Below are 24742 nucleotides of genomic sequence, written 5' to 3' on the forward strand. Positions count from 1 at the left end.
TTTGATGCAGTCGATTAAATCTTCAGAGTTCCGCTAAATTTGTCAATCTGGTGTCTTGGCCCAGGACATAAGGACAACACTAGCATAATGCTACCAACTTCAAGTTTTTTTAAGGATGCTATAAATGATTTGGCTGAAATTTCCATGAAATTTCAGGTACATTGATTGGAAATTCATGTGAATAATACAAATTGGCTGACTAAGGAAATGTATCTCCCATGAGAAAATTCATTAGGGATTGTTTGATGAGGGATCATTAACATTTTTTAGCAATCAAATTTATACAAAGACTTCTATTTTGTTATCTGTAATTTAACAAGCAATTAAAGATATCCAAGATCAATTAAATTTGCCAAGTCTAAATGGCTCTTTTATTACACCGTTTTACCCTATATCACTATACTAGTTTAGGACCCGTGCAAAGTTGCACGGGTATATATAAAAAAAATATAAAAAAACTTCATTATTTGAGAGTATATGTGAAGAATTTTTAAACTAAATATTTACGTTATGTAATTATTATTGTGCTGATTAAATTAATTTTGAGAAAAGTAATTGTAGTGACTCATAAATGACCTCTTACCCAAAAAAACCAAGTATTACAAAACATAACACTCTCTCCGTCCAAGTTATTTGTATTTTCTATATTCGAAATGATTTTAAAGTGTAATTTAATCATTTATATAACCTATTGTCCACTTGTTATTCAATAACAATACTCACAAATGGTGTTTTCCTTTCGCCTTGATTTTTGTGACAAAACCAAACATAAACAACTAACCGAAATAGGAGTATAAATTAACACAAGCACGATTATATACAATTAAGATGGAGGGATTAACAAATAACTCTTCCTCTTCATACCACCACCCAGAACAATACAATGTCATAAATTGACACCCATTATTTATAAGATTCCATGCTCCAGAATAAAGCCTTCCCTCCTAGATACATTCTTCCTAATCTGGCTGATGAACCTTGTGCCATTAAAGTCCCTTGCTCGGATGATCAGAAGGGAAAAGATAGTAAAAAAGAGATGTTGGACATTTATTCCCCTCGATCGATGCAGAATGGAAATTGTAATATTATACAGTAGCCTCATAAGAAAAAAAAAATGTGCATAGTTAAAGACTATTTCAAATAATTGAGGGGAGTAATTAATAACGAAACTAAATATACATGAAGAATACATTAGTTAAAAAGCGTGCGTAGAACAAAAACCACATGATTGACAATAAAGTATTCTCAACTATTGAATATATTGCTTGCATAGTCTTCCTCTCCGCTTTGCAGTGAGCTCGAGCTTTAGATTGATTTGCCTTCTATTGTACAACATAATATCTACCACAATGTTCATGCCACAAAATGTATAAGATATTGCTCTAAAAAATACCAGTTACATTATTAACACATAAGCACCAATCAAATTTATATTTCATCAGTAGCAAAGAAGCTAACTGACCAAAATCCTCGTCCGAGAAATCTTACAATACTACTCGTGCAAAATAAAGAGCATAAACAAAGAAAATCTATCCATCAATTATCTTAGAAGAATCACTCTTATGACTACATTATTGTAATTCTTGAGACGATGAATCAAAACAATGGGCTCAGATAGGATCCTATCAATAAGCTGAATTAACCTTTGGTGCCAACTTACTTGGTTATCATTCTCAAAAACGAACAAATTGTTCTTATGTATAGCAACTTGTTCTCTAACCCATGAATTAAGTAAAGCAACTCTTCCTTGTCATCTCCATGTAAAAACAATACCTTCTCATTCTTTATTAGCCGGATCTTCTACAATTTTGTCCAAAAAAAACTATTTTCTCCAACGTATACTGTTCCTAATTATGGTGAATGGATTGCTTACGCTTATACAAAGTACATCTTTTCAGAACCAATTTTTTTTCCTAAATTGTGTTGATGTGCCTCCTATATCTTAGAGCAAGTTGAGAAAAATACCAGTTAATCAACTCTACCACCAAACATTATAAACCAACACAAAGATGTACAAAAGAGACATAAAGACATTTATTGTGAAGTATTTATTAAAATTCAATGACAATTTGTTCAAATCTATATAATATTCTGTAGTACTGTAGCATTAAGGAAGAATTAAGTCAACAACAACATTACAACAACATTACCCCAGTGCCTCAATGGCTCCCGCAAATTGCGGGGTAAGGAGGGGTCAGATGTAAGCAGCCTTACCCTTGTGTTAGCAACACAAATTGCGGGGTAAGGAAGAATTAAGTCACTTTAAAAAAAAATGCAAAGATGAGTTTATTTCCAAAAAAAGAAGAGATAAAAGCAATATTGCATGATTTCATATACGAAAATCTACCCGGAACAATAATTTTCTGCAGCATTTCATCAAACATTTCACATACACGGCTCTATGAAACTAAATGCATAAAAAAAAGCTAAGAATCATGATTTAGCTTGAGAGTCTCAGCATCCATTAAAAATACTACTCCGTATAAACTTCGTCAATCAAATTATATGTGCTGAATGTAGTGATAGTACAACGAAATATCTTGTATCTAGCTAGTTCATACATCTTATTAATTAATTCATAGATCACCATATTAGATGATAATGAATAATGACAGCATGTAAATCTTACCCAAAAGATTGTAAGTATTAAAAACTCAGCTATACATGCGTGCCGCTGAGAAGGAAAGAAAATGGATTCAAGTGATTGGAAGTGGACAGAAGAATACAATGAACTTACTTGTGTAGTATTATCTAAAAATCAATAATCAATTGTAATTAGTTCGATACTCTAACCTGATTGTTCACAACATACATCTATTTGAGCGGGAATGTGTTGATTGTGAATTTGTGATCGTCCTTCAAAGACATAGAAAGATGACATATTTATGATGAAATATGTCCATTCAAGTAAGCATAAAATCATTACCCTTCGAAGTCCAAATCCATCTTCTACAATCAACAAATCTATATTACAGATTAAAATACAATGATAACAACGCGTAGAAAACTCAAATCGATCGAAAAGAAAAATCAGAATGACATCATAAAAAACCAATGGGAAATAAAAATTCCAAGATATCAATGAAAGTAAAATTATGGAAAAAACAAAACTGAATTATACAAATTACCTATTAAAATAACCTTCCTCTATGTCGAGGCTGAGATCGAATTGGAAGATGTCTTAGAAATATGAATTGATTGTTGGGATAGGAAGAAGAGAGATGGACAGAGACGGCTCAGATGAGGGAAACTGAGATAACTCTGTGTTATGATTTTGTATTAGGGTTTTGACTTTAGCATTTACGTTTAGGCGGGAATGTGTTGATTGTGAGGATGCAACGTGTTAAGTTTGATGTAGAGTGGTTCTTGTTTTATAGTTTTATATAGATGGTACGAAATAGTTAATAAATTATTCGAATACGTCAATAAATAACTTATTTGTAAAATTAAAGTTGACAAGGCAATTGATTAAGTGCGTTTAGTAAAATTAACTGAAAGGATAATTATGGTAACTGGTCTCTAGTCCAGACACGCTTGGATTTTTTTTTTTTTGGGACTTGTTCTAGACCAGAGACCCGTTATCATAATTTTGTGGAGCCAAAATCAGACCACTTTTAAAACGACTTCAAATACAACCTTTGTTAAAAACACGTGTAAATCTCTAACCCTTATGAATTGTGATTATGGTCCTATATCCTATCCGACTCAAATCCAATATTCCGAACTAAACCAAGTGATAAATTATACATAAAAAAAAAAAAAAAAAAAAATTGCAGTAAAAACAAGATGCCACCGCTGTGAAAACTGGGAAATCCGAGCTGCAGAGTTTTAACCATGGTGGAGATGATCAACACCTCAAATTAGTGGAACAATGCAAGAAATTCTGATTCCTATCCATAAACAAGACATTGTTGTACTTTTGTTCCTCCGAAATCAATCACAGCGCATTCCGTTTTGATTACAGGTGTTTTTTTACCTAATTTTCTTACTGTTGTTCAATTCTTCTGTTTGAATTTATAAATTAGAATTTTAATTTCGTCAACATTTTAGTGCTCGTAAACGAATTAACATGAGCGATTATGCAGTTTTGATTTAATTTTGTTGGTATACATTAATTAGTTTTACTATTATTTTTAATTTACCGTTTTAAGTTTAAGACGGTTAAAATTTGAGATGTCCAAGTACTAATTAGATTGTTATTTTATGTTAATTGCTCCCTAATTGTTTCATACTTCCTTTGTTCCTGTTCCGGGTCATTTGTTTACATGAAGCGAGAAGACAATTTGCATAATACTTAAAACGGAAACGTAAAGAAATGACTGAACCCCGAAACGCTTAGAATTGATGGGAATAGAGGGAGTGCCTTTTAAAGTCCATAAAGATTAGGAAGTCAATGTTTCCTTGATTACTTTTACTTGAACTAAGAATAGTTGACATGTAGGCTGTAGGTCTGTAGCTATTTAGGTAAAACAGATGATTGAGACGGAAGGAGTATCAAATACCAGTCTATAGGTAGTGTTAAACAAATGATTAAGACGGAGGATATATTAACGTGTTTCGTGACGTATGGTTTACAGATGACTTTTCAACAACCAACTAAGTATCAATTTACTATCTGCTACTGAGTGGCCTGAATTCAGTCAATGATTCAATGATAAATGAATATCTAGAAACGGAGTATTTAGGAAGATGCCCTGAACCTGCAATTGAGGGCCTATACGGTACTCAGTTTGTCGTAACTCACCCGCTTGAAAAGTCCTTGCATTTTCAAGTCTTCATATCTTTAACTCTGCCATTATTTAAGAAGTCATTTGGGTTATGATCGAGATATCAATTCAAATACTCTGAACTACATTTCTACTCAAATCTCGTCTGTACACAATAACAACATTCATTACTTTGAATAGCAATGGCTGAAATCGGGATCAGTCTCGCAGAAAAACTGATTGAAATGGTAGGGTCTGAGGCCATCAGACAGATTCGCTCATTAAGGGGCTATGAATCTGAGCTTGATCACCTCAAAGAGACCATCATCACTATCAGGAAAGTCCTCCTTGATGCCGAATCTAAGGGCCAACTTTCCCATGAAGCGCAACACTATATTCAAAAGCTCCAGGATGCTCTTTATGATGCTGATGATTTGTTTGATGAGGTTTGTACTCGAGCCGAACTTAAGCAGCACAACAAGGATGCTAAACTCTCTGAAAAAGTAAGCAACTTCTTTTCATCTACGATAAAAACCCCTAGTGTCTTGATTTCTATGTCCCGAGAGGTTAAGAAAATTAGGAAGAAACTCGATGGTATTGCTAGTAATCATAACACATTTGGGTTTAGTGTTGACTCCCAGCCTATTAGAGAGAGAAGGGAGGACACCTGTTCTTATGTGTATTCGGATGAGGTTATTGTCGGGAGAGAAGGCGATATTAATAAGGTTATCCATAGGCTTTTAGATTCTAGTCTGCAAGATAGAGTGACTTTCCTCTCTATAGTGGGAATTGGCGGGCTAGGGAAAACTACGCTTGCCCAACTTGTGTTTAATGATGATAGAGTTAAAGCTGCATTTCCCTTGAGGTTATGGACATGTGTGTCTGATGAAAATGCAGAGGACTTTAAAGTGAAAAATATTCTTGCTAAGATTTTAGGATCGGCTTCTGATAACAAACATGATGGTTTAACGATGGATTTGGTACATAGGAAACTTCTTGGTTTTCTTGGAGGGAAAAAGTACTTGATAGTTCTAGATGATGTATGGAATGAAGATCTTGAGAAGTGGCTTAGTTTCAAAAAATTCTTAATGAGTGGTGGAGAAGGAAGTAGGGTTTTGGTAACCACACGTTCTGAAAGGACTGCAATGGTGGTTGGTGAGAGACATAGATATAAGCTAAAAGGATTGTCTCCTGAAAATTCATGGCATTTATTTGAGATAACAGCATTTGGGGAAAAAGATAGACAAGATGTGAATTATGCTGAATTAATTACATATGGCAAGAAGATTGTTGAACAATGCTCTAGTGTTCCACTCGCTATTAAAGTCGTGGGAACACTTCTATATGGTCAGAATGAAAGTAAATGGAGATTATTTCAAGAATGCGGATTAGCCAAGCTTAAAGATGGAAATAATAAGATTATGTCCATACTGAAACTTAGCTATGATAACCTTGAATCGGCACTGAAGACTTGCTTTACCTATTGTGCATTGTTCCCCAAGGATTTCAGAATAAACAAGAAAAAGTTGATTAGGCTTTGGATGGCACAAGGATACATAGTTCCATTGGATGTGGGTCAAAGCCTGGAAGATGCTGGGGAGGAGTACATTTCAATTTTACTACGAAGATGTTTTTTTCAAGATGTAGAGAAGAATAAAATTGGAGGTGTTAAATCATTTAAAATCCATGACTTGATTCACGATGTTGCTCAAAAGGTAGCAGGAAAGGGTGTTGTGGCAGTGAGTTCTATCCAAACCATTTTTGGAGATGAAGCTCATCACTTATTTCACATAGGAAGTAAATGTAAAGGAAATATTTTCTCGAAGTGTAGGATCCGCTCGTATGTTCGAGATGGGTATGAGATCAACTTTCCGGTAGCTGAACTGGTAGAAAATTGGAAGTTTCTTAGGACATTAGATCTGCATGACCTAGACATTGAGGCTTTACCAAATTCAATTGGTAAACTAATGCATCTAAGGTATCTTGATCTATCTGACAATAGGCGTCTAATGACGCTTCCTGATTCAGTTACAAAATTGTATAATCTGCGAACCTTAGATCTGAAAAGGTGCGAATGTTTAAAAGAGCTGCCAAAGGGTTTGGCCAAGTTGGCAAATCTGAGGCACTTGGACATATCTTGGTGTAATTTGAGACACATGCCTTCAGGTCTAGACAAAATGAATTGCCTGTGTGTTCTTACCAATTTTGTGGTGGGCAGAGCATGTTCCATTGGGGAGCTTGAAAATATACTAGCATTGAAAAACCTAAGAGGAAGCTTTAGTATTAAAATCACGCATGAGTTCATGGGTATTATGGAATATAGGGGAGGATATCTGAAAAGCATGAGCTACCTGGAGGCACTAAAGATATATATGGAAGGTGGTGGAAACCATGAAACTTTGCTAGAAAAATTCGAGCCACCTCCTTCTATAAAGGAACTCAAATTGTGGTCTTACAATGGAGCTAAATTCCCATCAAGGTGGTGGGGAGCGGGAAAAGTAAATACTTGGGCAAACTTTCTTCCCAATCTTGTCCACTTTAAGCTTTACAATTTTTACAGCTTGGTTCATTTGCCGTCATTGAGCAAACTACCCCATCTCAAGTCACTATTACTACATTCTTTGTATAAATTGGAGTACATAGAGGATTCAACTCATACTGGCAGTAGTAGTGAAGTGTTTTTTCCATCCCTCGAGGAACTTAAACTTTTGGGGATGGGTGAGTTGAGAGGATGGTGGAGAGGGGAAGATATAGACTGCAACAATCATGTACATCCTTGCTTTTCCCGGCTCTCTAAGTTGGAAATTGATTCGTGTCAAAAACTGACATCATTTCCTGCTTGTATAAGCCTAGAAACGCTGAAATTGCAGGCTGTGAACAACGAATTATGGATCACGAATTTTGGTCAGGAGAACCATTCGATCAAATTAAGGGTGGTGGAAGTAGACAACCTTGATTACTTGAAAGTGTTGACCACGGAAGGTCTAATTAGCATTTGTATATCTCAAAATGATGACATAGAGAGTATGTCACAACTTGCGGAGTCATTGAAGGGCTGTCGTTCCCTACGGAGCCTGACAATTATGTTTTGTAATAGGTTGAGGTCTCTCGAAGGAGTAGGGTGGGAGCATCTAACAGCTTTGGATTCGCTACATTTAATGTTTCTCAGCAAGTTGACATTCTCGGTTTCAACAAAAGAAAAAGATGGTGGCAATGATGGTGATGATGCTGACAATGATGATGACAATGGTGACAGTGATGATGATGGGATGCCATGGAGATTCATTGGGGGGAGTCTCCGAACCTTGACATTATCAGTTCTTGTTATGAAGACCATCCCTAAAGGAATCAGACATTTGACTTCCCTTGAAAACTTAACAATTGACCGGTTAGTTCAACTTACATCCCTCCCCGAATGGTTAAGTTGCTTGTCTTCTCTCCGATCCCTGCGCATTTATGGCTGTAAGGAACTCCAGTTAAATGTAGGCATATTGCGGGATCTTACCTCCTTACAACTGCTGGTGGTGAGGGAATGTCCGTTGGTAACTGAAAGATTCCGAAATCCAGATGAGGAGGACTGGGCCAAGCTCCGACATATACCCTGTGTTGACATCAGGCCAGGTTATATTCAGTTTTGATGTTTTGCAAGATACCTAATCAAGATATCCTCGCAGCATTCTTCCCAATCTTGTAATCTGGAAGCACTTCCCGAATGGTTAAGTTGCTTGGCTTCTCTCCGGGCATTTCCCATACATGACTGCTGGAAGCTCCAGTATAAAACCAGGTTTTGTGCGGGACCTCACCTCCTTGCAGCTGCTGCAGGCCAGGTACACTGTCAGCTTATTACTGAGATTTCAATATCCAGGTGCGGAGGACTGGGGCCGAGTTCCGACACATACCTTCCGTTGACATAAGGGAAATTTAAGGTAATTAACTGATGAAACTTGGTCCTCTTCATGTATCATGCTTTGCAGAATTGCAGGATACAATCCAATCAAGATACCGGGCCCCCACTTGGTGTTTTGCTTTGTACATCCGGTGTATGCATTTGTGAATATGCAATTTCATTTTCTTTTCTAAATCTAATTTGTTAGGATTATAGCGAACTAGATAATTTTATTATTCCCTCGCGTAGATTAATATTGTCGTGAGTTATGTAAGAGAACGGTATCATGTGAGACTGATTTTTATACTTGTATCTTTGTGTATATGTTATTTAAATTATACGATAAATGTGTCGCTTGTTAAACTATTTTATTTTCTTGTAGTACTTCGTATCTCATTAAAGGTTGATTAAGAACATTCCTACAATAACGATGGCTGAAAATTCGAGAAAAAGGAACATGCATCGATGTACTACCTCACATTTTATTTGTTTTTGAGCATATTTGTATTTTTTCTAAGCTTATTATCTTAAACTTTATTTGTTTTTGAGCATATGTGTATTTTTTTTCTGAGCTTAAAGTTTAGATTTTAATTTTTTTCCGTCAAAACTCAAATTTAACTAGTTTGTATGTAATGTTTTTGAGTTTTATTGCAATTTTTTGAGCTTAATGTTTTATTCAATGAACTCAGAAACTTTATAGTAAAACTCATAATTTTTAAAACAAAACTCAAAAACTTTATTATAATGCTCAGAAACTATAAAACTGGTGGTAGTACCTCGGACACAAATAACATTATACCTCCAGTGGTACAATAGTATTATACAACCAAGTTATATCTTATCGAGCTTATGTGTAATTTTTTTGAGCTTTCTTAAAGTTAATTTTTTTTATGTTTAAGTGAGTAGTTCAGAAATTTTATAGTATAACTCGACTTCTTTAAAACAAAACTCGAAAACTCTAGGTTTTTTTTTCAAATTTCACTCTTATTTGTAACTCACAAGTGGTAAGAGTTCTGTGAGAAAGCCCAATATATGGGACATTTGCTATTTACATTTGCTATTTGTAAGTTTGTTGCAATGAACAGAGATAAATTTAAAGAGTGAGAATATCCTATAAATCTTTTTATATTTGGTTTATTAATAAATGTTACCATTTTATAGTAAAAAATTGTAGTCAAAAAAAAATTTATAGTAAAAAATGACAATTTAATGATAACAAAATTATAATTAACATTGTCACTTCTAACGATAAATTGATGATAACTTTTTGTCAGAAAATATTCATATTTTATCGTAAAATGGTCACATATTATCCATCTTAATTTCAGATAGTTGCAGACTTTCAGCCATAGAATGAGCATTTGCCATTTCATTTTACATGTCACATATTCCCTCAAATCTCATTTGACACACTTGTATAGATAATTCGTTCCATTCGGATCGAGTTTCGACCCTAATTTAACAAATCATTCTGGGTTTGGGCTTCAGCGCGCGGGTTGAGATTTTTGGGATCTTTGACCGTTTTGTCGAATTTACGGGCCGGGTCATAGTTTGACAGGTATATACAATGTGATACAAATCACTAACAAGTAAAAGTAGAGGAGTAGATGCCAATCACAATCCTTCCTATACCCATAACCCGACCGTTGTGATCAGCTTAAAGCTCATCTTGAGCCTCGAATTCAGTCAAGTCAAACCAAGCTCGAGCCCAAGCTCTTCCAAACCACAGTCGGTCCCAAGCACAACAAAGCTCGAATCAAAAATTCGTTTGGGCTTGTTTTTAGTTTTTCTAATCATAATTTTAATATTTTAAAATTATTTTAAATTATACTTTATTTTGGTATTTATAATAATGTTACAATATTATATTTGAACATTTTCGACGGTTCATAAATTTTACATTAGAGGTAATACATTTGATTTTTAACTTTATAAGTTTTATGATAAATTTTTTGAGTTTTATTTTTAAAAAAAATATGAGTTTTACTATAAAGTTTTTGAGCTTGTTTACTCAAACATTAAAAAAAAAAATCCAACATTGCTCAAAAACTATACTTATAAATTCAATTAATTTTGAGTTTTGTCATCAAAAAATTACTTCCTCCAATCCAGTCCAAACTACCCATTCACTTTGTAAAGTCAACCTTGTTAAATATTGGCATCGATTATATTGAGTCAAATTTTAAAAATTTATATGTAAAATTGACATATTTATGTTCGTTATAAAAAGAAGTTTCGGAAAATTATAATTTCGACAAAAAAAAATAATATATAAATGAAGAAAAACGTCGTCAAAGTATCGTCTCGTAGACTGTAAAAAGTCAAATGGGTAGTTTGGATTGGATCGGAGGGAGTATTATTGAACTTGTAAATTTTAAATACTCAAAAAAAAAAAAACACCAGGCATTTGATGCGTAATCTTTTTTCTCTATTTTCCAACTATATTTGCTTTTTTCATATAAAAACAATTCTTTTTAGTTATATTTAAAGATTAGTAAATGAAAATGACAAACCGAGTTGAATCGAGCTCGATCCTGAGCTTCGATTTTATGAGCTCGGCAAGCTCTAAGCCAAGCCCGAACCATCGCTTAAAATTACGAGCTAATTCCAAGCTCACGCTCAAATCGGTTTGTTTACGCCTTTTCGGTCACTCGATATATGGAAAAACGCATTCTGTAATTTTACAACTTCTACAGATTCTAATAAAATTGGGAAATCGGACTTAAAAATTTACAAGAGTAATTAACGAAGATGGATATGATTCCAGCTCAAATTGTTGCCAGAATTTGCGAATTTCATTCCTCATTCATAATCAAAGGTGTTTGATTTCGCTCATCTTTGTCTCTTTTTTTCAATTCTTCTGTTAATTAATTGTTAATTCATGTTGATGTTGATTGATTCAATTACTAATTATATATTGTTAATTAATTATATGCTTAGTTATATATACTGTTAATGCTTGTTAATCATTTTTCACAAATTATAGAATAAGATCGTGGTACGACGACTTCTTTTTCGTTCTATATATTTTAATTTGATTTATTTAATGTTAAGACGGTCTTAAACAAGATGAACTCGCTATCTAATTGTTCGATACCTTTTCCGTCGAATTCATCTTAAACAAATGATTGGGACGGTTAGAATACCAAGTACTCCGTAGGAGCTACTTCCTCTTAGTCGCTCAATTCTTCCCTCTTTCCTTTTTCATGGTAGTCGGATTTTCTTCACTCTTTCCTTTTTTGGAAAGGTTTGTATGGTCCAAATTCATTAGTATGTGGGGTAGAGTGGTTTGTGTGGTCGAAAAATATTTACTTATTTCTTGTGCAAAATGGAAGGGGGAAGAAATGAACGACTAGGAGGGAATATTTACTTCATTAATATTTCATGGGAATAATCCATACTAAGCCCCCTCTTCTCATATTAATCCAACCTAATGTTTAACTGAGAAAAATCCGAACTTTGACATCATTTAACTTGTACTAAACCGATCCCTTAATTTACCTGATGTCATAGGTTTCCCAACCGGTGACTATGTGATGTCTAATTCTTTTCCATTTTTTCTGGTTTCTTTTTCCCCTGCTTTGTTAATCTTCATCTTCCCAAATCCATAACTTCCCCCAAATTTCATCAAAATCCAGAAAAATCCTAATCAAATAACTTGTACGTGACCGTATTTCAAGGACCTAGAAAAGGAGAGAAATGAGATTGATCCTAACAATACCATAAATGATGTGGTCTATGCGAAGTACATATCAGTTTTGCACCCACGGTACTGCGGATGTGAATTGATGCCTAATTACCTACTACTCCACTATATACTATAATGATCAGAATTCAGAAACATGTAGGCAAGGGTGGTTTAGTGGAGCTATATATTGGTGTTAGGTAGCAATTGGTTGGTCTGACAACCAAACCCCATTGTCCCTCTATCTTCAATTCAGAGACTACCCCATACACCGACAAAATGTCTGCCACCTTCGTCATTTTCCGGTCATCGACTCCTCCGATCCGACCACATTTCAGCCGCCGCAATCTACGAATTAAAACCACCAATCATCGTGTTTGCCGTCATTCAATCAATTGTGCCGCCTCAACATAACCACAAGCGACACCAACGGGCAATTTTCTGGCCGATGAACGCATCTTTTGATTAGAAATTTTCCGACTAAGTCCCTTACATCGTTATTTTTCAATAATTACTAACCTTTTTTGTAGATCTGGAATTTAAAGTATCAATTTTTCAATAATTATTAAACCTTTTCTGTCGGAAGAAGAGATTTGTGATCAAAAAATGGTAGTGAGTTTGGAAGTGGGAAAGGAGAAAGGTCAGGTTGCATTCGTTGGTCGAGGTTGGGTTGCATTAGCGGTGCTGGGTAGGGTGGCCGGTGGGGTGTGGAAGCTTTGGGTTTTTGGTGTGTTAATTTTGCAGTTAAAAGAAAAAAAAAAGACAGAGGGGGTGAGTAAAAGGAAGGCAAAGGCAGTCACATTCTAAAGGGAACCAGTTGTATAGGTAGTAGGTTATCTAGTCTAATTTGAGAAGAGCATGGTTAAAGATAGGTTTATTATGAGTTAAAATGATGTTCAGATTATTATGAGAATGAGAGGTTTAGTTTGGATTATTCTTGTGAAATAACCCTAAATTAAACCCCTGAGGAATAATTTGTATTATGCGTGATTTTTTTGAAGTTTTCGATGTGTAGAATACATCAGAAATCCGTTAATGGCGGTACTTAAGCTGATTAATTCAAATCTGTATTTCTTTCTGTAAGGATTAGGATGTCCTTGGCTCTTTCGCTAAGAATAGTTCTCGAGTAACTATCAAATACGTATCAGACAGTAGCTATTTAAATTAAAAAACGCACTAAAAATCAAAATAATACGGAGGAAGTAGTAATTATTTGATAGTGTCATTGCTTGATCTTTTCTGAAGTCTCCTGATTTGTAGTTTGTACAATACATCAGTGACGCGCAAATAGCAGTACTTAATATGCTAGCTATACCAGGTCTACCAGGAAGATGCCTATCATATTTCCGAGTCAACTTTTTTTTGTTATTCGTTTATCTTGAAGTCTTAACAATAGGTGGGAATAGGTAAGCATTTACATTTACCCCAGCGGTCGATTGATGTAATTTTTGAGGCAGTTTTTGAAACTGATTATGCTGGACCAAACATGTGTTTTTTCAACCCATGGGTGGATTCATGTACACCCAACTTTGTTTCCGAGTTGTAATTGGGATTCATTATGAAAATTACAAGGAGTAAAGCTAGGGGTAAAAGCATTAGAAATTCTTTGAGAAAGCAATCAACTGCATTGTCCTGTTCTGCTGGTCTTTCTGTAAATGTTATTGGCCGGGACTTTAACATTGTTAATCGTGCTGGAGAAGTCGATGAAAGACTCCAATCTCATCTTACCTACTTATCGTAAGAGATGTTTATGGTTTAAGTGAGTGATTGAAAATATGAGGAAATGATTTAAGTTCAAATATGAGGAAATGATTTAATTTTGTTCTTAATGGCTAATGAATTCAGATATTAATGGCTAATGAATTCAGAGGTTGAGAAAATTAGGAAGAAACTTGAAGGTATTGCTAGTAATCATAACACATTTGGGTTTAGTGTTGACTCCCAACCGATTAGGGAGAGAAGGGGGGACACCTGTTCTTATGTGTATTCGGATGAGGTTATTGTCGGGAGAGAAGACGATCTTAATAAGGTTATCCATATGCTTTTAGATTCTAGTTCACAAGATAGAGTGTCTTTCCTCTCTATATTGGGAGTTGGTGGGTTGGGGAAAACTACGCTTGCCCAACTTGTATTTAATGATGATAGAGTTAGAGCTGAGTTTCCCTTGAGGTTATGGACATGTGTGTCTGATGAAAATGCAGAGGAATTTAAAGTGAAAGAAATTCTTGCTAAGATTTTAGTATCAGCTTGTGATAACAAACTTGATGGTTTAACGATGGATTTGGTGCATAGTTTTCTTGGAGGGAAGAAGTACTTGATAGTTTTAGATGATGTATGGAATGAAGATCTTGAGAAGTGGCTTACTTTAAAAAAATTCTTAATGAGTGGTGGAGGAGGAAGTAAGGTTTTAGTAACCACACGTTCTGAACGGACCGCAATGGTGGTCAATGTGGATCATAAGTATGAGCTAAAAGGATTGTCAACTGAAAATTCATGGCATTTATTTGAGATGACAGCATTTGGGGAAAAAGATAGACTAGATGTGAATTATGCTAAATTAATTACACTTGGTGAGAAAATAGTTGAACAATGCTCTAATGTTCCTCTTGCTATTAAAGTTGTGGGAACACTTTTATATGGTCAGAGTGAAAGTAAATGGAGATTAGTTCAAGAATGCGGAATAGCCATGCTTAAAGATGGAGATAATAGGATTATGTCCATACTGAAACTTAGCTACGATAGCCTTGAATCTCCATTAAAGGCTTGCTTTTCCTATTGCGCATTGTTCCCAAAGGATACCCGAATAAACAAGGAAAGGTTGATTAGGCTTTGGATGGCACAAGGATACATAGTTCCATTGGATGTGAGTCAGAGCCTGGAAGATGCTGGGGAGGAATATATTTCAATCTTGCTACGAAGATGTTTTTTTCAAGATGTAAAAACGAATAAAATTGGAGGGGTTAAATCATTTAAAATCCATGACTTGATTCACGATGTTGCTCAAAAGGGAGCAGGAAAGGGTGTTGTGTCAGTAAGTTATATCCGACCTAATTTTGGAGATGTAGCTCATCACTTATTTCACGTAGGAAGTAGATTTAAAGGAAATTTTTTCTTGAAGTGTAGGATCCGCTCGTACGTTCGAGATGGGTATGCGATCAACTTTCCGGTGGCTGAACTGGTAGAATATTGGAAGTTTCTTAGGACATTAGATCTGCATGACCTAGACATCCAGTCTTTACCAAATTCAATTGGTGAACTATTGCATTTAAGGTATCTTGATCAATCTGACAATAAGCGTCTACTGGTGCTGCCTGATTCAGTTACAAAGTTGTATAATCTGCAAACCTTAAATCTAAGTGGGTGCTCGGGTTTGGAAGAGTTGCCAAAGGATTTAATCAAATTGGCAAATCTGAGACACTTGGATTTAGCTGGGTGCTTTAAGTTGAGTCACATGCCTTCAGGTCTAGACAAACTGAGTTGGCTATGTGTTCTTACCTGGTTTGTGGTGGGCAAAGGATGTTCGGTCGGGGAACTAGAAAATCTGAAAGCAATGATGAACCTGAGAGGAAGCATTAGAATTCGATTCACTGAAGACTTCATGGTTGATATGGAAAGTACCGAAGGATATTTGAGAAGCATGAAGCATCTTGAGGCACTAACCATAGAGTTGTCATATCATGGAAACCATGAAATTTTGTATGAAAAACTTGAGCCACCTCCTTCTTTAAAGGCACTCATGTTGTTTAATTATTATGAAGCTACGCTTCCATCAAAGTGGTGCGGAGTGGGAAAAGAAGACAATTTGGCCACCTTTCTTCCCAATCTTGTCCGGGTTGAGCTTTTCTGTTTTTCCGACTTGCTGCGTTTGCCGTCATTTAGCAAACTACTCCATCTCAAGTCGCTCATTCTTCATTGCATGGATAAATTGAAGTACATAGAGGATTCATCCTATAATGACAGTAATAGAGAAGTGTTTTTTCCTTCCCTTGAGGAACTCAACATTGTAGAAATGAGTGAGTTGAAAGGATGGTGGAGAAAGGATGACATAAGTCTGTGTGAAAAACTGAAAGGATGGTGGAGAAAGGATGACATACACTCGTGCAATGGGTGGCAACCTTCTTTTTCTCAGCTATCTGTGTTGGAGATACGTCTGTGTAAAAAACTGACATCATTTCCTACTTGTTCGAGGCTGGAAAACCTGACTTTGTGGGATGTGAACGGAAAATTAGGGATCAGGAGTTCGGATACGAATGAAGTCTCGATTAAATTAAAGGAGGTGAAGTTAAGTGACCTTGACTACCTAAAATCATTGCCCACAGATGGTCTAATAAGCATTTGTATAGTTGAAAATAATGATATAGAGAGTTTGTCAGAACTAAGGGAGACATTCAAGGGCTGTGTTTCCCTACGGAGCCTTGCAATTCATTGTTGTAATAGGTTGAGGTCTCTCGACGGAGCAGGGTGGGAGCATCTAATAGCTTTGGATTCACTACAATTATTTGGTTTAAACAATTTGATATTCTCGAAGACAAAAAAAGACGATGATGACGACAATGATGGGACGCCATGGAGATCCATAGGGGGAAGACTCCGGTCCCTGGACTTATCGTGGTTGGATATAAAGACCATCCCTCAAGAGATGAGACATTTGACCTCCCTTGAAAACTTAACTATTTATAGGTGTTCATTTCTTACAGCCCTTCCGAAATGGATAAGTTGCTTGTCTTCTCTGCGATCGCTTCGCATAAATGATTGCGATAGGCTCAAATTAGATCCAGGTATGGTGCGGGACCTAAGTCACCTAACCTCCTTACAGTTGCTCGAGGTGAGGGTTTGTCCGCTTGCAACCAGAAGATTCCGAGATACGGATATGGAGGAGCTCCGACATATACCCTCTGTTGAAATTCGGGCAGATTCAATTAACTACTATTAGTTTGTGTGCACTAAATATTTCTACTTCTCAGCTTATCGTGTTATTCATTTTATGATGTACTTTGTATGCATTTCATGTTTTAGTTTTTACTTGTATATTTTATTTTTAAATATGCAACTAATGTATAAGATTGCTGGATTTTTTTACATAAAAGTATCAAATTGTATTATCTTAAGCTTCCACCATCCAAATGCTCACAAATCACACCTCATACGGCCCAAGTAATTGGCTTGAATATACGGATAATGAGCCAACTATTCTTGACAAATCGATTACATTGTCTCTGTATTTAATTGTCTGTAAGTTGGGAATTTACTTGGTTTTGCGACTTGATTAATCACCTGCTTACCATAGCCGGATTTTCCCTTCAACAATTTTTTATGATTAAGTAGGATTCATTTTCATTTTTTTTTCTGAAACAGGGAGTTCGCTCTGGGGATTTCATACTCTTCTTCACCGGTATTGTCTGCCAGTTTCCAGGTATATGCTGCCACGGTATTGGTTACACTTAAATAGTTCCGGCCACCGATTACGTATTTAATCCACTGTGGCTATTGTAGATTTGTTTCGTTGCATGAGAGTGATTTGGCTGTGAGATAAAAAAGACCAGTGAAGTGACAGTCTCTGATTTAAGTTCTGGTTCATATTCTGCTATAGTCGGGGAGGAGGTAATCAACTAGTTAAAGACATGGTATTGTCTGTGATTTCATTTTATGTAAACTAGTGCTTCGGATTTTACCAAAAATAAAGGCCTTATTCCGTATAAAACCCTTCTGAACATTTCATCTCATTTCTTATGGGAATAGCAGCAGAAAAATTATGCATTGTTAAATGACATGTATGAGGGGGCTAGTGCAAGTGTTCGCACTAATGTTGGGAGAACGGAAGAATTTCCTATTACCATCGGGGTGCATCAAGGTTCCGCACTTAGTCCTTTTCTCTTTGCTATAGTTATGGATGAGTTGACAAGGGATATTCAGGACGACATCCCTTGGTGTATGATGTTTGATGATGATATTGTGTTGATTGATGAGACAAAAGAGGGGGTGGAGAGAAAGTTGGAATTGTGGAGGCAGACTTTAGAGACTCGTGGGTTCAGGCTGAGCAGGAGTAAGACTGAGTATTTGAGGTGTCAGTTCACTAAGGTGGCGGGGTTGTCGACTAAGGTGGCGGGGTTGAGATCGACAGAGGCGGGGAGTATTATTTTCGATGGGAATGTTGTTGAGGGTTCGGATTTCTTCAGATATCTAGGATCTATTATTCAAAAAGATGGGGAGTTAGACGGAGATGTGGCTCACAGAATTAAAGCGGGATGGTTGAAATGGAAGAGTGCTTCAGGGTTTCTATGCGATAAAGATATGCCCCAAAGATTAAAGGGAAAATTTTATCGCACGGCAATTAGGCCTGCCCTACTTTACGGCTCCGAGTGTTGGGCCGTAAAACATTGTCACATTCAAAAGATGAGTGTGGCGGAGATGCGCATGTTGAGGTGGATGTGCGGACATACAAGGAAAGATCGGTTAAGGAATGAGGTGATTAGGGAAAAGGTTAAAGTGGCGCCAATAGAGGACAAGATGATGGAAAACCGACTAAGATGGTTTGGCCATGTGAGAAGGAGACCTATGGGACTTTTGGGTTAGGAGGTCAAGACTTGGAGAACGAGAAAAGGTCCCTAGAGGCGAGAGGAAGACCGAGGCAGACATGGTTGAGAGTGATAGAGCACGATATGAGAGTTCTGGGGCTTGAGGAGAGTATGGTGACGGAGAGAGCACAATGGAGGGAAAGGATACATGTGGATTTTTAGTATTTGATGTTTTTTTTTGTGATTTAGTGTTTTTATTTATTTATTTAATTTAAAGAAATTAATTTATTTATTTTTCTCTCCTTTATTACACACTTTTTCAACAACCACTTTCTTATAGATTTTACCTGGTTCATTCCGGATCCTTAACTCTATTTCGGTTTTTAAAAATCGTTTTAATCTTTTCTCTCGATTTAAATTTTAAGTTTTTATAAAAGAAAGACGGAATTCGATTTTAAAACCCCTAAGTTCACCTTGACTTTCCATTACACTTTCGTTCTCCCTTTTGTTTTTTATCTTCCCCTTTTTTATTCGCATTTTGAGGCGTGCGTTCACCCATGGACGGTTCGAAAGGATGATTCATGTCAGCCGACCCCAAATCATTTTGGGATTAAGGCTCTGATGTTGTTGTTGTTGTTGAATTAAGTTTAACTTGTCTTGAGGTTGATGTATAGGTGTTTGGTTACCAGTAAGCTAATTTTTCACACAAGTTTATCGGGTGAAATTGGTGGATGCAGACGAGACAAAGAATAAAGCAGATGATATTACGGCCAACTGTTTTGTTTTTGGAGCTTATTTATCCCGGTTTGGCTTCAACTTCGACGCTTCTTAGTGTTCAAACCCTGAATATGGTTCTACAAATTGTAAACGCTTCTCCAAAATTATTCTCAACAGTAATCAACTAAAGTATAATATACTACTGAGAGTCTTAGACGACTTTATTTAATTTTCACACCTTGTTTAAGTACCTTAATGGTTATTTAATTTAGTGTCTAGACCGGTCAACTCCTTGGCACTTTGCTAATACCTCATTGTTTGGGAAGATGCCCTGAAATTTCGCCGTTTTAGGTGATCTATTTTTAATTTAATAAAGTTTACCTCTTTGTCGGATCCCGGATCTCATTTTGATTCTTATAGCTTAAATAGTCTTACATGCTCTCATATCTCACTTCCAGTTATCTTACATTGCTCCCACACAATCACAAGATTCACAACCTCCATTTTTTTTTTTTGAAAAACAATGGCTGAAATCGGAATCAGTCTTGCAGGAAAACTGATTGAAGTCGTGGGGTCTGAGGCCATCAGAGAGATTTGCTCAATATGGGGCTACAAATCTGAGCTTGACGACCTCAAAAACACCCTCAACACCATCAGGCTAGTCCTCCTTGACGCCGAGTCTAAGGATCAACTCTCCCATGAAGCGCAACACTATATTCAAAAGCTCCAGGATGCTGTTTATGATGCTGATGATTTGTTTGATGAGGTTCGTACTCGAGCTGAACTTAAGCTGCAGAACAAGGATGGTATATTATCTGAAAAGGTACGCGGCTTCTTTTCTAAGAAAAACACCCTTAGTGTCGCATATTCTATGTCTCGAGAGGTTAAGACACTTAGAAAGAAACTTGATGGTATCGCTAGTAATCATAACACATTTGGGTTTAGTGTTGACTCCCAACCTATTAGGCAGAGAAGGGAGGAGACTTGTTCTTTTGTGTATTCGGATGAGGTTGTCGGGAGAGAGTGTGATCTTAATAAGGTTGTAAATATGCTGTTAGATTCTAGTTCGCAAGACAAAGTGTCTTTCCTCTCCATAGTGGGAGTCGGTGGGTTGGGGAAAACTACGCTTGCCCAACTTGTGTTTAATGATAACAGAGTTGAGAAGGAGTTTCCCTTGAGATTATGGACTTGTGTGTCTGATGAAAATGGGAAGGAATTTAAAGTGAGTGAAATTCTTACTAAGATTCTAGAATTAGCGCCTGGTAAGAAGTATAGTGACCTCCCATTGGAATGGGTACAGAGAGACCTTCAACGTTTTCTCCGAGGGAAGAGATGGTTGATAGTTTTAGATGATGTATGGAATGAAGATCGTGAGAAGTGGTTTGATTTAAGACAATTCTTAATGAGTTGTGGAGGAGGAGGTAGTGTTTTGGTAACCACGCGTTCTGAAAGGACCGCAATGGTGGTTGATGAGGAACATAAATATGAGCTAAAAGGTTTGTCTCCTGAAAATTCATGGCGTTTATTTGAGATGACAGCATTTGGGGGAAAAGATAGACAAGATGTAATTACACTTGGGAAGAAAATTGTTGAACAATGCTGTAATGTTCCTCTCGCTATTAAAGTTGTGGGAACACTTTTATATGGTCAGAATGAAAGTAAATGGAGATTATTTCAAGAATGCGGATTAGCCAAGCTTAAAGGTGGAGATAACAAGATTATGTCCATTCTGAAACTTAGCTATGATAACCTTGAATCGCCACTGAAGACTTGTTTTACCTATTGCGCATTGTTCCCCAAGGATTTCAGAATAAACAAGGAGAAGTTGATTAGGCTTTGGATGGCACAGGGATACATAGTTCCGTTGGATGTGGGTCAGAGCCTGGAAGATGCTGGGGAGGAGTATATTTCAATCTTGCTACGAAGATGTTTTTTTCAAGATGTAGAAAAGAATGACATTGGAGATGTTGAATCATTTAAAATCCACGACTTGATTCACGATGTTGCTCAAAAGGTAGCAGGAAAGGGTGTTGTCTCAGTAAGTTCTATCCAAACCAACTTTGGAGATGAAGCTCATCACCTATTTCACATAGGAAGTAAATGTAAAGGAAGTATTTTCTCGAAGTGTAAGATCCGCTCTTATGTACGAGATGGGTTTGAATTCAACTTTCAAGTAGCTAAACTGGTAGAAAATTGGAAGTTTCTCAGGACATTAGATTTGCATGACTTGGGCATCAAGACTTTGCCAGATTCCATAGGTAAATTATTGCATCTAAGGTATCTCGATCTCTCTGATAATAGGTATCTAGCGGTGCTGCCTGATTCAGTTACAAAGCTGTATAATCTGCAAACCTTAGATCTAAAGAGGTGCAAAGATTTGAAAGAGTTGCCAAAGGGGTTGGCTAAATTGGCAAACCTGAGGCACTTGGATACATCTGGGTGCAATGCGTTGAGTCGCATGCCTTCAGGTCTAGACAAACTGAGTTGCCTATGTGTTCTTACCAGGTTTGTTGTGGATGAAGAACGTTCCATTGAGGAGCTAGAAAATCTACTAGCATTGAAGAACCTAAGAGGAAGCTTTGAAATTGAAATCAATAACTTCATGGGTACCGTGGAATGTACGGGAGGAAATCTGAGAAGGATGATCCATCTCGAGGCACTAAAGATACGTATTACAGGTGATGGAAACCATGAAACTTTGCTAGAAAAACTCGAGCCACCTCTTTCCTTAAAGAAACTCGAACTTTGTGCCTACAGAGGTGCTAATTATCCATCAGGGTGGTGGGGAGCTACCTTTCTTCCCAATCTTGTCGACTTGAAGCTTGGTGGTGAGAACTTGTTGCATTTGCCGTCATTTAGCAAACTACCCCATCTCAAGTCTCTCTCGCTAACCGATATGGATAAATTGGAGTACATAGAGGATTCAACCCATAATGGCAGTAGTAGAGATGAAGTGTTTTTTCCATCCCTCAAGGAACTTGAAATTATGTGGATGGGTGAGTTGAGAGGATGGTGGAGAGGGGAAGATATAGACTGCAACAATCATGTACAGCCTTTCTTTTCCCGGCTCTCCAAGTTGGACATTACTGATTGTAAAAAACTGGCATCATTTCCTGCTTGTGTAAGCCTAGAAGAGCTGAAATTGAGTAATGTGAGCAAAGAATTACGGATCAGGAGTTTGGGTCAGGAGAACGATTTGATAAGATTAAGAGGGGTGGAAGTACACAACCTTGATTACCTGAAACGGTTGACCATGGAATGTCTAACTAGCATTTATATATCTGGAAATCATGACATAGAGAGTTTTTCACAACTTGAAGAGACATTCAAGGGCTGTCGTTCCCTACGGAGCCTGGCAATTACGGATTGTAGTAGGTTGAGGTCTCTCGGCGGAATAGGGTGGAAGCATCTAACAGCATTGGATTCACTACGATTAGTGTATCTCCCCAAGTTGACATTCTCGGTTACAGCAAATGAAGATGAAGATGCATGGAGATCGATTGGGGGAAGACTCCGTTCACTGGGATTATCATATTTGGAGATCCAAACCATCCCTAAAGGAATCAGACATTTGACTTCCCTTGAAAACTTAACAATTGATTCGTTAGAGCATCTTACGTCCTTCCCTGAATGGATAAGTTGCTTGTCTTCTCTCCGATCCCTGCGCATTACAAATTGTGAGCAATTCCAATTAAATGTAGGTATATTGCAGAACCTTACCTCCTTGAAGGTGCTGGAGATGAGGTATTGTCCGTCGGTATCTGGTAGATTCGGAAATCCACATGTGGACTGGGCCAAGCTCCAACATATACCCTCTGTTGACATCCGGCCAGGTGGCCCAGCTTTTTCTAATCGATTCATATAATGTTAGCTATCAATCTATAATGAGTATGTTGTAGCTTAAGACGGTCTTCAATTAGTACTAATTAAGCTGTTAATTGACTTAGTTCAGGACATGACTGTCATTTTTGCTACTCAAGTTTTCTGCTATTTGTTTATCCTAATCCCTAGAAATAGGGTGGAACAGGTAAGCATTTAGATTTGCATTAGCAGTCGATTGATGTAATTTTCGAGGCAATTTTAAAAACTAATATTGCGGAACTCTTATGTATTGTTCAACACATGGGTATGTTTATTTACGTCCGACTTTTTTATTCCTCTCTGATGATGATGATGATGATGTTGCTGTATATATATGCATATTACATACTATATATTGGGAGTAAGGCTAGGTGCCTCGGGTACTCCCAAGTCGCCACCCAATCTTAACCAGCATTAGAAATTCTGTGAGAAAGTAATCACATGCATTGTTCCGATTTCTTTTACCGGTCTGTTTGTGGACGCTAATGACCGTTATTGAAACACTGTGAATCATTTCTGAAGAAGTTGATGAATGAGTCCATTCTCCTCTTACCTGGTTATCGTAATTTAAATTTGATGTTACTTACCGAGTTAGTTTAATATTTATAAGCCACTACTTAATTAGTTACTAAGGATTACAATGTCCAATGGTTAGATGCATACAAAGTCATTGGGTTCCTTCAGGTCATTGTTGAATAGTTGTATACATGTCAGTATCAAGTACCATGTAACACCGCAGCACGCTGTTAAATGAATTGAAATAATTAATATTAGAAACTCAAATATATAGGTCTAGTTCAGAATAGGAGCATACTAGTTGGAGTTTACTTATACCAGGTCTGAGGCCATCAGGGAGATTTTGCTTAATATGGGGATGCAGATCTCAGCTTGACGCCGAATCTAAGGATCAACTTGCCCATGAAGCACAAGACTACATTCAAAAACTCAAGGATGCTGTTTATGATGCTGATGATTTGTTTGATGAGTTTCTACTCTAGCTGAACTTAAGCAACATAACAAGGATAGTAAACTCTCTAAAAAGGTACGCGGTTTCTTTTCTTCTAAAAATACCCTAAGTGTTGCGTATTCTATGTCTAGAGGGGTTAAGAAAATTAGGAAGAAGCTGGATAATATTGCTAGTAATCATAACACATTTGGGTTTAGTGTTGACTCCCAACTTATTAGGGAGAGAAGGGAGGAGACTTGTTCTTATGTGTATTCGGATGAGGTTATTATCGGGAAACTTCTGGGTTTTTTAGGAGGGAAAAGGTACTTGATAGTGCTAGATGATGTATGGAATGAAGATCGTGAGAAGTGGCTTAGTTTAAGAAAAAATTTAATGGGAGGTGGGGGAGGAAGCAGGGTTTTGGTA

At 36.8% G+C, this 24742-nt stretch overlaps 3 protein-coding genes across 8 annotated transcripts; all 3 read left to right on the forward strand.

Annotated features, from left to right (window-relative positions):
- Window positions 1-4909: 4909 nt before the first annotated feature.
- Window positions 4910-8344, forward strand: LOC141612551 (putative disease resistance protein RGA1). Its single transcript, XM_074431362.1, has one exon. The coding sequence runs from the start codon at window positions 4910-4912 to the stop codon at window positions 8342-8344; it is 3435 nt and encodes a 1144-aa protein (XP_074287463.1).
- Window positions 8345-11256: 2912 nt separating this feature from the next.
- On the forward strand, window positions 11257-23671 carry LOC141610573 (putative disease resistance protein RGA1). Of its 6 annotated transcripts, none has more exons than XM_074428719.1 (4): window positions 17628-17690; window positions 17771-17878; window positions 19467-19596; window positions 20061-23671. In XM_074428719.1, the coding sequence occupies exons 3-4, from the start codon at window positions 19524-19526 to the stop codon at window positions 23372-23374; spliced, it is 3387 nt and encodes a 1128-aa protein (XP_074284820.1). In that variant the 5' UTR covers window positions 17628-17690; window positions 17771-17878; window positions 19467-19523; the 3' UTR covers window positions 23375-23671. The 6 variants fall into 6 exon arrangements, with proteins under 6 accessions (XP_074284819.1, XP_074284820.1, XP_074284824.1 ...); XM_074428723.1 differs by having other exon boundaries at window positions 19530-19596; XM_074428718.1 differs by lacking the exons at window positions 17771-17878; window positions 19467-19596 and adding an exon at window positions 11257-11410 and having other exon boundaries at window positions 17633-17690; window positions 20053-23671.
- On the forward strand, window positions 11656-17624 carry LOC141610574 (putative disease resistance protein RGA1). Its single transcript, XM_074428725.1, has one exon. It carries the CDS (start codon window positions 14136-14138, stop codon window positions 17208-17210), a length of 3075 nt encoding a protein of 1024 aa, XP_074284826.1. The 5' UTR covers window positions 11656-14135; the 3' UTR covers window positions 17211-17624.
- Window positions 23672-24742: the final 1071 nt, after the last annotated feature.

This window comes from Silene latifolia, chromosome 11 (genome assembly GCF_048544455.1).
Source record: "Silene latifolia isolate original U9 population chromosome 11, ASM4854445v1, whole genome shotgun sequence".
Lineage (NCBI taxonomy): Eukaryota > Viridiplantae > Streptophyta > Magnoliopsida > Caryophyllales > Caryophyllaceae > Silene > Silene latifolia.

What these genes read in the sequence shown, in the direction of transcription:
- LOC141612551 (XM_074431362.1), top strand. Translation starts at nt 4,910, where the DNA reads ATGGCTGAAATCGGGATCAGTCTCGCAGAAAAACTGATTGAAATGGTA.
- LOC141610573 (XM_074428718.1), top strand. Translation starts at nt 11,344, where the DNA reads ATGGATATGATTCCAGCTCAAATTGTTGCCAGAATTTGCGAATTTCAT. An exon ending in TTCCTCATTCATAATCAAAG is followed by an intron (nt 11,411 to 17,632) that starts GTGTTTGATTTC and finishes TTTCTGAAACAG; the next exon opens with GGAGTTCGCTCTGGGGATTT. An exon ending in TATTGTCTGCCAGTTTCCAG is followed by an intron (nt 17,691 to 20,052) that starts GTATATGCTGCC and finishes AATCGGAATCAG; the next exon opens with TCTTGCAGGAAAACTGATTG.
- LOC141610574 (XM_074428725.1), top strand. Translation starts at nt 14,136, where the DNA reads ATGAATTCAGAGGTTGAGAAAATTAGGAAGAAACTTGAAGGTATTGCT.